The sequence below is a fragment of the Theropithecus gelada genome, chromosome 19 (genome assembly GCF_003255815.1).
Source record: "Theropithecus gelada isolate Dixy chromosome 19, Tgel_1.0, whole genome shotgun sequence".
Taxonomy (NCBI): Eukaryota; Metazoa; Chordata; class Mammalia; order Primates; family Cercopithecidae; genus Theropithecus; species Theropithecus gelada.
Window position 1 is genome coordinate 26,840,750 of NC_037687.1, and position 17,879 is coordinate 26,858,628.

General features: G+C 51.7%; 1 protein-coding gene across 1 annotated transcript in view; it reads right to left on the minus strand.

Annotated features, from left to right (window-relative positions):
* Positions 1-4,093: 4,093 nt before the first annotated feature.
* TSKS (testis specific serine kinase substrate) overlaps positions 4,094-17,879 on the minus strand; it is a 30,280-nt gene continuing 16,494 nt past the window's right edge. The window contains exons 3-11 of the mRNA XM_025368488.1: positions 12,352-12,447; positions 12,063-12,146; positions 11,073-11,156; positions 10,186-10,478; positions 9,201-9,395; positions 8,225-8,398; positions 6,225-6,360; positions 4,398-4,522; positions 4,094-4,271 (exon numbers count right to left, since the gene is read on the minus strand). Coding sequence (XP_025224273.1) covers positions 4,115-4,271; positions 4,398-4,522; positions 6,225-6,360; positions 8,225-8,398; positions 9,201-9,395; positions 10,186-10,478; positions 11,073-11,156; positions 12,063-12,146; positions 12,352-12,447 — 1,344 coding nt within the window. The 3' untranslated portion in view covers positions 4,094-4,114. The remainder of the gene's footprint in view (positions 4,272-4,397; positions 4,523-6,224; positions 6,361-8,224; positions 8,399-9,200; positions 9,396-10,185; positions 10,479-11,072; positions 11,157-12,062; positions 12,147-12,351; positions 12,448-17,879) is intronic.

Below are 17,879 nucleotides of genomic sequence, written 5' to 3' on the forward strand. Positions count from 1 at the left end.
GGCGCGGTGGCTCAGGCTCACAATCTCAGCACTTAGGGAGGCCAAGGTGGGCAGATCACTTGAGGTCAGGAATTTGAGACCAGGGTGGTCAACAAGGTGAAACCCTATCTCTAAAAATACTAGCTGGGCGTGGTGGTGGGCGCCTGTAGTCCCAGCTACTCAGGAGGCTGAGCTGGAGAATCACTCAGGAGGAGGAGGTTGCAGTGAGCTGAGATCATGCCACAGCACTCCAGCCTGGGTGACAGAAATAGACTCTGTCTCAAATAAATAAATAAGTAAATAAATAATAGGCCAGGCCGGGCACGGTGGCTAACGCCTGTAATCCCAACACTTTGAGAGGCTGAGGCCGACAGATCACAAGGTTAGGAGATCCAGACCATCCTGGCTAACACGGTGAAACCCTGACTCGAAAAAAAATCCAAAAACTAGCTGAGCCTGGTGGCACGTGCCTGTAGTCTCAGCTACTCGGGAGGGTAAGGCAGGAGAATCTCTTAAACCTGGGAGGCGTAGGTTGCAGTGAGACGAGATCATGCCACTACACTCCAGCCTGGGTGACAGAGCAAGACTCCATCTCAAAAAAATAAATAAATAAAAATAAATAAATAAATAATAAATCTATCGGTTTTTTGCTTCTGCTGACTTGACCTACCTTCCTTCCTTCCTTCCTTCCCTCTCCTCTGCCCCTCCTCTCCCCCTCCTCTCCCCTCCTCTCCCCCTCCCCTCCCCTGCTCTTTCCCCACCCCACTTCTCCTCTCCTCTCTATCCTTTTCTGAGACAGTCTCTTGCTCTGTCACCCAGACTGGAGTGCAACGGCAAAATAATAGCTCAGTATACCCTCCACCTCCCAGACTGAAGCAATTCTCCCACTTCAGCCACCCAAGTAGCTGGGACTACAGGCGTGCCCCAACACACCCAGCTAAATGTTTCTGTTTTTGTTTTGTTTTGTTTGTACACGTGAGATCTTGCTATGTTCCCTAGACTGGCCACAAACTCCTGGGGCTCAAGGGATCCACCACCTTGGGCTCCCAAAGTGCTGGGATTAACAGGCATGAGCCACTGCACCTTGCTGGGGCAGGATTTTTAAGAGACTTTAATTTTTAGAGTGGTTTTAGATTTACAGCAGAATCAAATGGAAAGTTCCATGTACCCTCCTTTCCCTGACACATGCAGCTCTTCTCCCACTATCAACATCCTCCACCAGAGCGGTACATTTTTTTTTTTCTTTTTTTTTCGAGACGGAGTCTCGAGTCTCGCTCTGTCGCCTGGGCTGGAGTGCAGTGGCGCGATCTCGGCTTACTGCAACCTCCGCCTCCCAGGTTCAAGCGATTCTCCTGCCTCAGCCTCCCGAGTAGCTGGGATTACAGGCGCCTGCCACCACACTCAGCTAATTTTTGTATTTTTAGTAGAGATGGGGTTTCACCATGTTGGCCAGGCTGGTCTCCAACTCCTGACCTCAGGTGATCCACCCGCCTCGACCTTCCAAAGTGCTGAGATTACAGGTGTGAGCCCCTATGCCCGGTCTAGAGTGGTACATTCTTTTATGGCTGATCAACTTTTATGGCTGATCAATGACACATCATTATCACCCAAAGTCCATAGCTGACATTAGGGTTCACACTTGGTGTTTTACGTGGTTTTGGACAAATGTATAATGACATGTCTTCACCACTACAGTATCACACAGAGTTGTTTCATGGCCCTAAAAATCCTCTGTGTGCCACCTGTTCATCCCTCCCTCCCCAATCTGGCAAACACTGCAGGGTTTTATGTTTGTTTGTTTGTTTTTGAGACAACGTCTCACGCTGTCGTCCAGGCTGGAATGCAGTGGTGCTCCACCTCCGGGTTCAAGTGATTCTCCTGCCTCAGCCTCCCAAGTAGCTAGAATTACAGGTGTGCACCACTACACCTAGCTACTTTTTGTATTTTTAGTAGAGACGGGGTTTCACCATGTTGGCCAGACTGTTTCAAACCCCTAGCCTCAAGTGGTCCACTTACCTCGGCCTCCTATAGTGCTGGAATTACAGGTGTGAGCCACCGCACCTGGCCACAAACACTAATCTTTTTACCGTCTCCAGAGTTTTGCCTTTTCCAGAATGTCCTACAGTTGGAGTCATACAGTATGGATGGGTGGTTATTATAGATCATATATAGGTTTTTTTTTTTTTTTTTTTTTTTTTTTTGGAGGCGGAGTCTCGCTCTGTCGCCCAGGCTGGAGTGCAGTGGCCGGATCTCAGCTCACTGCAAGCTCCGCCTCCTGGGTTTACGCCATTCTCCTGCCTCAGCCTCCCGAGTAGCTGGGACTACAGGCACCCGCCACCTCGCCCGGCTAGTTTTTTTTTTTGTATTTTTAGTAGAGACGGGGTTTCACCGTGTTAGCCAGGACGGTCTTGATCTCCTGACCTCGTGATCCGCCCGTCTCGGCCTCCCAAAGTGCTGGGATTACAGGCTTGAGCCACCGCGCCCGGCCCATATATAGGTTTTTGTCCATGGTTCCTAGCTTATAACTCCCATAGCCCTTGTTATAGTGTTTTTCGTTTTTGTTGTTGTTGTTGTTTGTTTGTTTTTTTGAGACAGAGTCTCGCTCTGTCACCCAGGCTGGAGTGTAGTGGCACGATCTCGGCTCACTGCAACCTCTGACTCCTGGGTTCAAGCAATTCTCCTGCCTCAGCCTCTGGAGTAGCTAGGATTACAGGCTTGTGCCACCACACCTAGCTAATTGTCTTCTTCTTTTTTTTTTTTTTTTTTTGAGATGGAGTCTTGCTCTGTCACCCAGGCTGGAGTGCAGTGGCATGATCTCAGCTCACTGCAACCTCTGCCTCCCGGGTTCAAATTCTTGTACCTTAGTCTCCCAAGTAGCTGGGACTACAGGTGTGTGCCCAGCTAATTTTTGTATTTTTAGTACAGACAGGGTTTCACCATGTTGGCCAAGCTGGTCTCAAACTCCTGGTCTCAGGTGATCCCCTCGCCTCAGCCTCCCAAAGTGCTGGGATTACAGGTGTGAGCCACCGCACCTGGTCCTGGCTGACATCTTGACTCTAACTTCATGGGGGGTCTGAGCCAGGACCAATGAGCTAACCCCAGGAGTCAGGTTAACTGACTGTATTTTTGACCTTCAGAAGTTGAGATACGCTTGTTACCTTAAGCAACTAAGCATATAACAAAAATACTTATGGGGTATTTCTACACAACAATAGACAACTAGCCGGGTGCAGTGGCTCACGCCTGTAATCCCAGCACTTTGGGAGGCTGAGCTGGGCAGATCACGAGGTCAGGAGATTGAGACCATTCTGGCTAACATGGTGAAACCGCATCTCTACTAAAAAAATACAAAAAAATTAGCCAGGCGTGGTGGCGGTTGCCTGTGGTCCCAGCTACTCGGGAGGCTGAGGCAGGAGAATGGCGTGAACCTGGGAGGTGGAGCCTGCAGTGAGCCGAGATGGCGCCACTGCACTCCAGCCTGGACAACAGAGAGAGACTCTGTCTCAAAAACAAAACCAAACCAAAACAAAACAAAACAAAATAGACAACTAATATAGTTATCTAGTAATAACCAGCCTAAAAAATGTTGACTTGACAGACCCAAACTACACCACAGAACCTTGTTTCTACCACCATTGCCATCTCAAAGAACTGTACCACCATTAGCACCTCTCTGGGGACCACGACATCCTGTTTGCTGAAAATTAAATAAATCACAGTGGGCCGGGTGTGGTGATTCACACCTGTAATCCTAGCACTTTACAAGGTAAGGCAAGGCAAATTGCCTGAGCTCAGGAGTTTGAGACCAGCCTGGGCAACATGGGGAAACCTTGTTTCTACTGAAAATACAAAAACTTAGCTGGGTGTGATGGTGTGCGAATGTAGTCCCAGCTACTCGGAGGCTGAGACAGGAGAATTGCTTGAACCCAGGATGCAGAGGTTGCAGTGAGCCGAGATCACGACACTGCACTCCAGCCTGGGCGACAGAGTGAGAATCTGTCTCAAAAAGAATAATCAAATTAATTAAAATAAATAAATCACATTGGGCATAGAGGGAGTGCATGGTGTGTGGGCAATTCACTAGCCCTCTGGTGCCAAAAAAGCAGACAGAATTCATGCCAGCATGAGGGGCCATTTATTGTTCAGGGGCTAAGCCCCCATGTTTTGGGGGGGTTCCCGCACTGCTGCCTCCCCCCATTGTTCCTGTGGACCCCTCAAGTGGCAGGTTGCTGAGATGATCATGGAGGGAGCACGTCTTCAAATGTAGATGGTCCAGAGTGGCCATCTTCTCCCTGTCATGAGGCAGTGGGGAGTTGATGGCAACATGGCTAGGTGCTGGGGTGTTCGAGTGGAAGGGGAGATCAGGCCCTTTCCCCAAGATCTCACCCTCCTCCCATGCCCTCAGCCTCCTTCCTCACTCCGGCTTCATCTTGTCTGTCAGCAGCAGATTCTTGGCCCGCAGGGCCTCGTCTTGGGCCAGCCGAAGGGTGGAGCTCAGGGCCTCTGCCCTGACGTGTTTGGCTAAGGCCTGGCGCTCCAGCTCCTGGGGAGAGGAGCGTAGGCGTAGCTGGGCTTGCTGGACTGGGCTGGGGGTGGAGGGGGAGCTGGATTGCGGAGGGCAAAGCGTAGGGTCCCATGGGGCCCACATTTCTCCCTCAGAGTTTCCCATCATGCCTTGAGCTTGAGACTGACCCTAGCATCCCACAATGCACTGGTCTCCAGATTCTGTTGTGGACTAAACCTATGTCTGTCCTATTGTCTGTCCCATGATGCACTGACCTATGTCCCAGCAAACACTAAATCAGTGTCTATCATCTGTCTCCTAAGCTCATGAACTATCCTACATTTGATATGTGTATGTGCCCCAGTATCCTACCATATGGTAGCCTCCTACATCCCATAAGTTAGACGACCCCACGTCTCCTTATCCATTAGACCAGCACCTCTCACACAAAAGTCCTGGCTGGGTGCAGTGGCTCACACCTGTAATCCCAGCACTTTGGTCAAGAGTTCGAGACCAGCCTAGCCAACAGGGTGAAACCCCGTCTCTACTAAAAGTACAAATATTAGCCGGGTGTGGTGGCATATGCCTGTAATCCTGGCTGCTCAGGAGGCTGAGACACGAGAATCTCTTGGACCTGGGACGTGGAGGTTGCAATGAGCCAAGACGGTGCCACTGCACTCCAGCCTGGGGCAACAGAGTGAGACTCTGTGTCAAAAAAAAAAAAAAAAAAAAAGGCCGGGCACGGTGGCTCATGCCTGTAATCCCAGCACTTTGGGAGGCTGAGGCGGGCGGATCATGAGGTCAGATGATCGAGACCATCCTGGCTAACACAGGGAAACCCTGTGTTAAAAATACAAAAATACAAAAAACTAGCCAGGCGTAGTGGCAGGCGCCTGTAGTCCCAGCTACTCGGGAGGATGAGGCAGGAGAATGGCGTGAACCCAGGAGGCGGGCCTTGCAGTGAGCTGAGATTGCACCACTGCACTCCAGCCTGGGCGACAGAGCGAGATGCCGTCTCAAAAACAAAACAAACAAACAACAACAACAAAAAAAGCAAACAAAAAACAGTCCTTAGTGCCCTAGTTCTCTATGTCCAACTGCACCAAGCCCCACGTCCTCTCATGTATTATTCGTATAGCTCAGTCACATCAATGTCTCACAATGCCTCACTTGTCTGTCTCACCCACTACAACATAATCCCATAGCACATTAGGTCAACATCCCATAATACAGTGCACTAGGGCTCAAGTTCCACCAACTACTGGGCTGAGTGTGTTGTGCAATGCCCCAGGAAGAGCTGTGGTTCCATTTCCCATAACGCACCAGCTAACTGGGACCTACAGTCACTGGGTCTCCTATCTTACCTCAATATAGCTGACCCCAATGATCTCGTGCAATGCACTGCCTCTCTAAAAATTTAGAGAAAATCAGGCCTATATTCCATGAAGCTTTAGACTGGTGTCTGTCTCGTGTCCCACAATGCACTAGATCCAATGTCCCATCATGCTTTAGGCGCAAGTCCACCTTCCGAGGTTTTGTAATGATTGGCCTGTGACTCACCACCAAACTGCTTGTCCGTCTCCCCATGCATCAGGGCCAAGTCCTCCCCCAGTGCCTGCTGCTCCCAGCTCTGCCCTTCCTTTCCTGCCACACACCAGCAGTACCCTTGAGTTCGGGGCTCCCCTCTCCTTGCCCCAACAGAAAAGTAAAGTGGGACATGGTGGCCCATATTCCCTGGTACCAGAATCTTCTTGTGTAGCCTCTGACAGCTGGGACAGGCAGGAGTCAGGCCCCTCTGCTTCACCTCATCCACTAGCGGGATCAGCGCTCGGTCCAGCAGCTGCTGCAGGGACTCCGTGGACAACTGCGACCCCTGGCTGGGGGAGGGGTGGTTACCAGATAAAGAGGTCCAGTACCAAGTCCAGGGTGCCCCATGCTCACCTGCACAGCCTCCTCCACTTGGCCTTGTTTCCAGTATGCACCCTATGCAACCTTCCTAGCATGGACTGTGCACCAGCTGTCCCTTGGTTTCCATGGTGCTCTGGGGATCACCACTCTTTTTTGTTGTTGTTTTTAAGACGAAGTCTTGCTCTGTCACCCAGACTGGAGTGCAGTGGCGCAATTTTGGCTGACTGCAACCTCCGCCTCCCGGGTTCAAGCGATTCTCCTGCTTCAGCCTCCCAAGTAGCTGGGACTACAGGCATGTGCCACCACACCCAGCTAATTTTTGTATTTTTAGTAGAGACAGGGTTTCACCATGTTGGCCAGGATGGTCTTGATCTCCTGACCTCATGATCTGCCCACCTCAGCCTCCCAAAGTGCTGGGATTACAGGCGTGAGCCACTGGGCCTAGACCTTTTTTGGTTTTTTTTTGAGATGGAGTCTTGCTCTGTCACCCAGGCTGGAGTACAGTGGCATGATCTGGGCTCACTGCAACCTCTGCCTCCTGGGTTCAGCGATTCTCCTGCCTCAGCCTCCTGAGTAGCTGGGATTGCAGGCACCTGCCACCACACCTAGCTAATTTTTGCGTTTTCAGTGGATATGGGTTGTCACCATGTTGGCCAGTCCGGTCTTAAACTCCTGACCTCTGGTGATCCTCCCACTTGGCCTCCCAAAGTGCTGGGATTACAGGCGTAAGCCACCACGCCCGGCCGGAATCACCATTCCTAAGGACACCAGACAGCCCTGAGTTTAGAAAGGCCGTTATAACTAACGCTTCCCATAATGCACTAGGGAAACTCGATTTCATGTTGTATTGTGAGTCCCCCTTTCCTACAATGGACCTTCCCACAATGGACCAAAAATGGTGTATCCCTTGGCTCCCACAATACACCAAGGTCTCACTTCCCCCACAGTGCACTGAAACCCTGCCTTCCCTCAATGCACTGGAAATACGATGCTCAAAATGTACCAAGTTCTTTTCTTTTTTTTTTTTTTTTTGAGATGGAGTCTTGCTGTCGCCCAGGCTGGAGTGCAATGGCGCGATCTTGGCTCACCGCAACCTCCACTTCCCAGGTTCAAGAGATTCTCCCGCCTCAGCCTCCCGAGTGGCTGGGATTACAAGCACTCACCACTACGCCCAGCTAATTTTTGTGTTTGTAGTAGAGACGAGGTTTCACTATGTTGGCCAGGCTGGTCTCAAACTCCTGACCTCAGTGATCTGCCTGTCTTGGCCTCCCAAAGTGCTGGGATTATAGGTGTGAGCCACTGCATCCAGCCTTTTTCCTTTTTTTTTTTTGATACAGTTTCACTCTGCCTACCTGGGTGGAGTGCATTGTCGTGATCTCAGCTCACTGCAACCTCCGCCTCCCGGGTTCAAGTGATTTTCATGCCCCAACTTCCTCAGTAGCTGGGATTACAGGCACACGCTACCACGCCCAGCTAATTTTTGTATTTTTGGTAGATACGGGGTTTCACCACATTGGCCAGGCTGGTCTCGAACTCCTGATACCCAGTGATCCACCCACCTTGGTCTCCCGAAGTGCTGGGATTACAGGCATGAGTCACCGCGCCCGGTCTATATCAAGTTTCTCTTGAGTTCCACAAGACACTGATTTTACCTTGTAGAGTGGGAACAAATGAGGCTTCTAGTGCAGCAGGACTGGCTGTTTCTACCATGCACTGGAATGCCTTGTCTCCCAAATGAACAGCGTCCCACCCTTCACTAATGTCCCATCTCCTTCCGCATCTCCTTTAATGTTCTATCCACAAGGTTCCCAGAGGCAGGCCTAGCCCCATTACCTGGCACAGCGGGCACAGTTGCCTTGTTGGGACCGATCCAGGTTCATGGAGAGGTCAGGCCCTCTTCGAGAGTTCTGAAATTGCCGCCCGAACTCCTCCAGAATGGGTTTCAGTGGGCCCAGCCCCTCCAGTTCGCTCCTCAGTGAAGCCACAGACACTGCTGACCGCTCCACCCTGAGGCATGAGTAACCAGTGCTGCCAGCTCCCTCTTGAGCGGTATAACCCTGGCAAGACTCCACCCATTATTAGTCCACCACTTATGTCTCCATCTGGTCTGCAATTCTCCACCCTGCCCTCCCCTCTCTGCTCTGACTGGCCTCACTTTTTGTATTTTATTTTATGTTATGGTAGTTTATTTATCTATTGACTATTTTGAGCCAGGGTCTGGCTCTGTTGCCCAGGCTGGAGTGCAGCATCACCATCATAGCTCTCCGAAGCCTTGAACTCCTGGGCTCAAGCGGTCACTCCTGCCTCAGCCTCCCGAGTGGCTAGGACTACCATGGTGCGACACCACACCACTCCCAGCTAATTTTTAAATTGTTTGTAGAGATAGGGTCTCCGCTATGTTGCCCAGGCTGGTCTTGCACTCCTGGCCTCAAGTAATCTGCCCGCCTCGGCCTCCCAAAGTGCTGGGATTATAGACGTGAGCCACCTCACTGGGCCACCTTTTGTAGATTATTGTTTGGAATGCCCCTCCTAGTTCTCTAATTGGCTTTCTCGGATCCCTCTTGACCCCACCCTTTGTCCTTTTAAGGTATAGACCACACCCCTTCTCTAATTGATTCCACCCCTCAGGCCTTATTAGGGTTGATGCAACCCTTCCTGCTCTCTAATTGGTGTTTCCCCATGTCGCTATATGTTCCGGAATGCCTGGCCATAGCTGATTGGCCTACCCATTTCCCTCAAGGCCCCGCCCTTGGGTTGGGATCGCCCTGCCCCTTCCGGTCTTCCCAAGCACTGGCCACCCAGTCCTTACATCGTACACAGCTCGTCCGCCCGACCTCGCAGCTCCTGCAAGCCCCGCGCCGTCTGTGCCTGCTCGCGCTGTGCCCGCTCCCACTGGCCCAGGAAGCCGTCGACCCTGCCGCCCAGGCCCCCGAGCAGTCGCAGGGCTTCCTGCACCGCCCCCTCCTCCTGATGCCACCGGGCAGTCAGCGAGGACACCTCTCTCCTGGAGGGGCAGAGAGGGGGAATGGGTCGGGGCTAGGCTTGGACAGGTCCCTATCTGCCCCCACGAGATAGGCGGAACAGGACTCACCTATCTCTCTCCACTGAGACCATGCCGGTGGCTCCAGACCCACCCAGGTCTCCAAATTTTCTTGCACCCTCCATTTGGTGAAATTTGGTCCTGTCCTCCAGAGCCCCGCCTTTATCCCCTTACTTTACTGGCTGTCTTGGCCCTTCCCTGGTCAGGTCCCCAACCTCTACCTGGGCTCCTCCACGCACTGCCCTCCAAGGCACTGCCCACCCTACTCTGCCCCATTTGGTGCCTCCAGGACCGCTCCTCTCCCAAGTCCCGCCCACCTCAGTTTCACCAGGCCTGGACCTGCCTCCCAGCAGCCCAGAACTCAAAAATTCATTATTTTGTCCCTCCCTTGCTCAGGTCACTGCCTTCGGGGCACTCCCTCCTCTGCTCTTGGAGACCCCAGGCTTGTCGTCCTCCGGTTAGAATCTTTGAGGCTCCTCCCCTGTGTCCCCGCCTACTGCAGCTCCTGGAGACTCTGCCCACGCCTCTGCCCACCTTCGTTCCTCGAGGCTCCTCCCATGTCCCCTCCCACCTCAGGTTCTCGAGGCTCCACCGATATCACCGCCCACCTCAGCTCCACGGCTCCCTGAGTCCCCACCCATGCCTTTCCTTGAGAACCTCGTCCCTTGGGTCCCGCCCACCGCAGCTCCTCGAGGCTCCACCCCTGAGTCCCCGCCCACCTCGTTTCGAGGCCCCGCCCCTAGGTCCCGCCCACCTCAGCTCCTCGATGCCGGTGAACACCTTCTGCAATTCCTGCTCGCTCACGTAGGGGCCCTCACCTGCCCGAGGCCCCATTCCCCAGCCTGCGGGGACCAGGCCGCGAGGCCGCGAGGGTTTGTCAGGACTCCCTGGCGGGCCGGGGCAGCCCTGGGACGTGGCGGCGGGGCCCAGGCCGTTCCGGGAGAGGCCAGCCTCCGGCTTCTGCTGCTGCTCCGGCTTCTGCAGCTCGGTCTCCTGCCGTCGCGGCGTCTCATCCTGCAGCTGCTGCTGGAGGTAGCGCAGCTTCTCCTGGTCGGTAAGGGAGGACGGGACGGGGTCACAGCGTCCAGTCGCTTTCCTCCCGCAACCACCTCTACCCCCAAATCCGCTCCAGTACTCCCCAAGATTGGAAGTAGAACGCCTGTGGGGACAGGATGTTGGAAGTCCCACTGGCTGTCATTAGGGAGGGGAGGCACCATTTGAGGCCCAGTTGGACTCCAATTCCCGCTAACCTCCCACAGCCTGCCTCCAGGTATCCACCCGGCCCTCCAAGCCTTCCAGGCGTCAAATACCAGTCCCGGCCACTTGGCAAGAACAACTGAAGCTTTCTCAGCATTTTGTTGGAAAATGAGTGGGCATGTGGACAGGACAGGCCTTCTCACTTGAAGTTCAGCTCGAGTCTCTTTCTGGGACCTGAATGTGACTGCAGGGTGAGAGTCCCCCAGTTGGGTGTTGGAGCCTCATTTGAATCCCTCTTATCAGTGGGTTCTAAGGATGACTGTGTGCACGCAGGAGCAGTGTGGTGGTGGTGTCGGGGCGGGGAGTTCCACCTAAAAGTGTATCTTGAGTCCCTTGCGCATCTGACCTCCTCCCACAAATCCTGGGACCTCCTCCATTCCTTACCTCCAGCAAGGCAGAATTCTGCTTCAAGACGTTGGTTTTGATTTCAGCATCTTCCACAGACCGGGTCACCTTCCAGCAGTTCTCCTGGGTCAGACACCAGGGCGAGGGCCCTGCCTTCCCATTTCAGTTCTGCCTCCCAACCCTTAGCCTGTCTATTTCCATACAGGCTCCAGGCCTCCCAGCCCCTCAATACAAGACACACTCGGCCGGGCGCGGTGGCTCAAGCCTGTAATCCCAGCACTTTGGGAGGCCGAGATGGGCGGATCACGAGGTCAGGAGATCGAGACCATCCTGGCTAACATGGTGAAACCCCGTCTCTACTAAAAAATACAAAAAACTAGCCGGGCGAGGTGGCGGGCGCCTGTAGTCCCAGCTACTCGGGAGGCTGAGGCAGGAGAATGGCGTAGACCCGGGAGGCGGAGCTTGCAGTGAGCTGAGATCCGGCCACTGCACTCCAGCCTGGGTGACAGAGCGAGACTCCGTCTCAAAAAAAAAAAAGACACACTCACCAGCTCATTTCCTTGGCTAAAGGGATGGCTTCCTCCTTAGCCAGACGTGCCAGAGTGGTACCCCTCCACTTCCTCCCACCTCTTGTTGATCCACCCACTCCATTCTTCCCCTCTTTCTTTTTTTTTTCTTTTGAGACTGTATTGCTCCAGCACCCAGGCTGGAGTACAGTGGTGCAATCTTGGCTCACTGCAACCTCCACCTCCTGGATTCAAGTGATTCTCCTCCCTAAGCCGAGTAGCTGGGATTACAGGTGCGCGCCACCACACCTGGCTAGTTTTTGTATTTTTAGTAGAGATGGGGTTTCACCATGTTGGCCAGGCTGGTCTCAAACTCCTGACCTCAGGCGATCTGCCCGCCTCGGCCTCCTGAAGTGCTGGGATTACAGATGTGAGCCACTGCGCCCAGCCTCCTCCCCTCTTTCTTCCACCCTCTTATTCCCATTCCCCTCTCCCTACCCACTCCTGCATCCCACTGGCTCACCTTGAGTTGAATGCAGTACCCCTCCAACTCTTCTGCCTCTTGCCGCCTTCTCTCCAGATTCTCGCTCAGCACAGAACACTCACTCTGGGGCATGGAAGGAGGAGAGGTTAGCTAAGGACACAAGGGGACAGCCTGTGGAAAAGAATATCTGGGCCTGGGAAGGTTCCTCTCCCTTCTGAGCCTCAAGCTCCCCAACTGAGCTACGGGTGTATTCTGCTGGAGGCAGGCTCCAAGCAGGGAAGTTAGCCCTGGAAAAAGGGCAGGTGTTGGACATAGGGTGTCCTCACACCTGCAGAGTCTGCACGTGCTGGTTAACCCGGGTGGTCTTTTCCTTCAAGCTGGTGATGGAGTCTTTGGCGCGGACCAATCCACTGTTGACCCCACTCTGGGGAAGAATGGGAGACAGGTGAGTTATATGGTGTGTGGGTGCAAGCCCCAAGCCCAAGAAAAATTCCAGAACTGGGAGGCTGTGTTTACACTTTGATTTTGCCCTGGAATGGCTGTGTGACTTGGAGCCAAGAGCTATACCTCTGATTCTTAGCATTCCTGTGCAGCAAACCCAGGGGATAAATGACCTTTCTTCATGGTGGGCTGGGAGAAAAATAGGATCCAGGAGGGAATAGGGGATGGAGGTGGGGTGCTCAGACACGTGGAGGAAGAAGGATGAACTCAACCAAACACTGAGCTAAATGTCTTTGGGGGCCAGGTGCTGTGGCTCACTCTGGTCATCCCAGCACTTTGGGAGACCGAGGTGGGTAGATCACTTGAGGTCAGGAGTTCAAGACCAACTTAGCCAACATGGTGAGACCCCAACTCTACTAAAAATACAAAAATTAGCCAGGCATGGTGGTGCATGCCTTTAATCCCAGCTACTTGGGAGGCTGAGGCTGGAGAATTGCTTCGACCTGGGAAGCAGGGGCTGCAGTGAGCTGAGATTGCACCACCACACTCCAGTCTGGGTGACAGAGCAAGTCTCTTTAAAAAAAAAAAAAAAAGTCCTTGGGGTCCACAGCATAAAAAGATGAACTTTGAAAACACATGCCCTGGCTCTCTCTCCAGGAAATGGTGAATTACAAAGGAAGCCACTTTTATTTTATTTTCGTTTTGTTTTGTTTTGTTTTGTTTTTTGAGACAGAGTCTAGCTCTGTCACCCAGGCTGGAGTGCAATGGCACGATCTTGGCTCACTGCAACCTCCGCCTCCCGGTTTCATGCCATTCTCCTGCCTCAGCCTCCCGAGTAGCTGGGACTACAGGCACCCGCCACCATGCCTGGCTAATGTTTTGTATTTTTAGTAGAGATGAGGTTTCACTGTGTTAGCCAGGATGGTCTTGATCTCCTGACCTTGTGATCCGCCCATCTCGGCCTCCCAAAGCGCTGGGATTACAGGCGTGAGCCACTGCGCCTGACCAGGAAGACACTTCAGATCTGAGCACTTGCAATGCACCAAGCACTTGTCTTTAATTCCTCACAACCACACCTCTTGAGGTTATTTGGCCTATTTTACAAGTGAGACAAATGCGTCTCAGAAATGGGCTATCCCTTGTCTTCCCAGGTACTCAGCACATTAGGTGACCTCATCAGAATCTAGATTCAGAACCCTTGTTTTAAACCATGACACCATGTGGCCTCTGGTCATCATTACTTTATATCACATAAAATGTTGTGCAACTCCTGCCAATCTGTGGTTCAGGAGGGATGCATGTGGTAGGATCCATTCTCCCAGCTTGGACAGTTACAGAAGCCTTAGCCTGGCATAGGACTGTCCAATCAGAGACTACATTTCCCAGGTTCCCTTGTGGCTAGATGTGGCCATGTGACTAAGGTCTGTCCAGTGGAATGTGAGTAGAAATAATATAGTCAATTTATTTTGGGGAGAGGTCGGGGGGTCTCTCATTATTACCCTGGCTGGTGTGGAGTGATACTATCATAGCTCACCAACTCCTGAGCTCAAATGATTCTCCTGCCTCAGCCTCCCAAGTAGCTAAGACTACAGGTGCTTGCTACCATGCCCAGCAAAATTTTTAAATGTTTGGTATAGATGGGTTCTCACTATGTTACCCAAGCTGGCCTCAAACTCCTGGGCTCAAGTGATCCTTTTGTGTCAGCCTCCAAAAGTGTTGGTCTTACAGGATTGAGCCACTGCACCCAGCCTCCTGTCTCTCTCTCTCTCTCTCTCTTTTTTTTTTGCCTACATCATTACTTGGACTGTGAAGAATTATAGTCAATTTCTGAGTCATCCCTTAAAGTAAGGAATAAGAACTTTCCCTTTTTCTCTCATTTCACTGGAATGCACAATTGAGGGCTGTCTTGGACCAGCAGATAGAGGACACAACGAGACAGAAGGAGCCTGAATCCTTGACATGGAGCCACCATACTCCATTCCAATCACCTGTGAAGACTTTCAGGGTGAGACATTACATCTTCTGTGTTATTTAAGCTGTGTTATTTTGTGGGTTTTTTTGTTTGTTTTTTTACAGTAGTCAAATGTATAACTTCAATATCATTGACGTTCTTATTTCACACTTGAAGGGAAAGAGAGGCAGAGAGCCATTTGCCAGCTGGTTATGACCAATTCCAGCCAGTGGAAGGGAAGTGGGCACTGGTGGATGTGTGGAAAAGACAGGCATGGCCGGGCGCGGTGGCTCAAGCCTGTAATCCCAGCACTTTGGGAGGCCGAGACGGGCGGATCACGAGGTCAGGAGATCGAGACCATCCTGGCTAACACGGTGAAACCCCGTCTCTACTAAAAAATACAAAAAACTAGCCGGGTGAGGTGGTGGGCGCCTGTAGTCCCAGCTACTCGGGAGGCTGAGGCAGGAGAATGGCATAAACCCAGGAGGCGGAGCTTGCAGTGAGCTGAGATCCGGCCACTGCACTCCAGCCTGGGCGACAGAGTGAGACTCTGTCTCAAAAAAAAAAAAAAAAAAAAAGGACAGGCATGATCTCTTCCCCTGTTCCTCCTGCTGAATGGCTGGAAGGCAGTGGTGAGAGCAACTGTCTAGAAATGGCCGAACAACCAGAACATAGATGCCTGTAACCTACTGCATTTGAAGAGCAGAGCTACTATGCTTATCAAGTCTTTTATGTGCAAAAAAACCACAGCTCTCTTGATTTCTCTCATGGTTGCTGAACTAATACACAAAAGAAAGAGAGAACAAGTTTCCTCCCTTGTAAGATGGGGGCAGCAACACATTTCTTGCATGATTGCTCTGGGGAAGAAGTGTGGTAAGAAATATTGTATCCAGGAGGCGGAGCTTGCAGTGAGCCGAGATCGCGCCACTGCACTCCAGCCTGGGCGACAGAATGAGACTCCGCCTCAAAAAAAAAAAAAAAAAAAAAAAAGAAATATTGTATCCAGCTGACATCAACAAAATGGTGGATTAAAGAATTCAGGCCGGGCACAGTGGCTCACACCTGTAATCCCAGCACTTTGGGAGGCCAAGGTGGGTGGATCACTTGAGGTTAGGAGTTTGAGAACAGCCTGGCCAACGTGGTGAAACCCCATCTCTACTAAAAATACAAAAATTAGCCAGGCGTGGTGGCTGGCACTTGTAATCCCTGCTACCTGGGCGACGGATTGACACAGGAGAATCCCTTGAATCCGGGAGGCAGAGGTTGCAGAGAGCCTAGATGGCGCCATTGCACTCCAGCCTGGGCGACAGAGTGAGAGTCCATCTCACAAAAAAAAAAAAAAAAAAAAGGCCGGGTGCCGTGGCTCACGCCTGTAATCCCAGCACTTTGGGAGGCCGAGGCGGGCGGATCACCAGGTCAGGAGATGGAGACTATCCTGGCTAACACAGTGAAACCCCGTCTCTACTGGAAAAAAAAAAAAAAAAATTCGCCAGGTGTGGTGACAGGCACCTGTAGTCTCAGCTACTTAGGAGGCTGAGGCAGGAGAATGGCGTAACCCGGGAGGCGGAGCTTGCAGTGAGCAGAGATGCGGCACTGCACTCTAGCCTGGGCGACAGAGCAAGACTCCGTCTCAAAAAAAAAAGAATTCAAAAATTCCACCCCTCCATAAAAACAATGAAAAACTAACAAAACATGGACTTTGAAAAAAACAATCAGTTTTTTCACAATTCTGGAAATTAACCAAAGGCTTGCAGAAACTCAAGGAGCATTTATTCAAGAAAAGTGACTCTCTATAAAAACGTCAAGACTTGAGGAATTTTAACTTATCCTAGTCCTATCTTCCACTCCCTAGCTCAGCAGGAACCCTGGAAAGTAACAGCCCACATTTCCCACAGGGAGGAAGCAGAATGAAGCTAGAACTCATTCAAAGCCTTATTACCCAAAGAAGAGTCATTCTATGATTTTTTTTTTTTTTTTTTTTTTTTTTTTTTTGAGATGGAGTCTCGCTCTGTCATGCAGTGGCGCCATCTCGGCTCACTGCAAGCTCCGCCTCCCGGGATCACGCCCTTCTCCTGCCTCAGCCTCCGAAGTAGCTGGGACTGTACAGGGACCCGCCACCACGCCCGGCTAATTTTTTGTATTTTTAGTAGAGACGGGGTTTCACCATATTAGCCAGGATGGTCTCGATCTCCTGACCTCGTGATCCACCCGCCTCGGCCTCCCAAAGTGCTGGGATTACAGGCGTGAGCCACCGCGCCCAGCCCATTCTATGATTGTTAAGTGATGCCTAGGAAGACCCCACACAGAATAGTTGTCTTTCCTTTTCAGAACTGGCAAATCCCTGAAAATATCTCTGATGGTTGAAGGAAAGATTTGGATGTTTTTCCTCTCCAAATCTCATGTTAAAATGTAATCCCTTGCCAGGCACAGTGGCTCACACCTGTAATCCCAGCACTTTGGGAGGCTGAGGCAGAAGGATTGCTTGAGCTAAGGAATTTGAGACCAGCCTGGACAACATGGTGAGACCCCATGTCTACAAAAAAAAAAAACCCACAAAAATTAGCTGGGTGTGGTGGTGTGCACCTGTAGTCCCAGCTCCTCAGGAGGCTGAGGTTGAAGAATCGCTTGAACCTGGGAGGTGGAGGTTGCAGTGAGCTGGGAATGTGCCACTGCACTCTAGTCTGGATGACGCTGAGATTCTGTCTCAAAAACAACAACAAAGAAATGCAACACCTAGGCTGAGTGCAGTGGTTCATGCCTGCAATCCCAGCACTCTTGGAGGCCAAAGTGGGCACATCACTTGAGGTCAGAAATTCAAGACCAGCCTGGCCAACATGGCGAAACCCTGTCTCTGCTGATACAAAAATTAGCCGGGCACAGTGGTGCATGCCTGTAGTCCCAGCTACTCGGGAGGCTGAGGCAGGAGAATCACTTGAACTCAGGAGGCGGAGGTTGCAGTGAGCCGAGATCACGCCACTGCACTCCAGCCTGGGTGGCAGAGTGAGACTCCATCTCAAAAAAAAAAAAAACAAAAACCACCTGTGTGGCACCTCCTTGCTCCCGCTCTTGCCAGGTGATATGCTGGCTCCATCACCTTCTGCTATGAGGCCCTCACCAAAAGCTAAGCAGATGCTGGCACCATGCTCATCAGCCTATGAACCATAAGCCAATTAAACCTCTTTTATTTATACCCAGCCTCGAGTATTCCTTTATAGCAATGCAAGAATGGACTAACACGGAGTGGGAGAGGGAACATTTGTAAAGAAAAAAAAAAATGTACGCTTGTTTTAATGTTGCTACTGCCAAAGGCAATGGATAACAGTTGGGGGGGGCCGGGCGCGGTGGCTCAAGCCTGTAATCCCAGCACTTTGGGAGGCCGAGGCGGGTGGATCACGAGGTCAGGAGATCGAGACCATCCTGGCTAACATGGTGAAACCCCGTCTCTACTAAAAATACAAAAAACT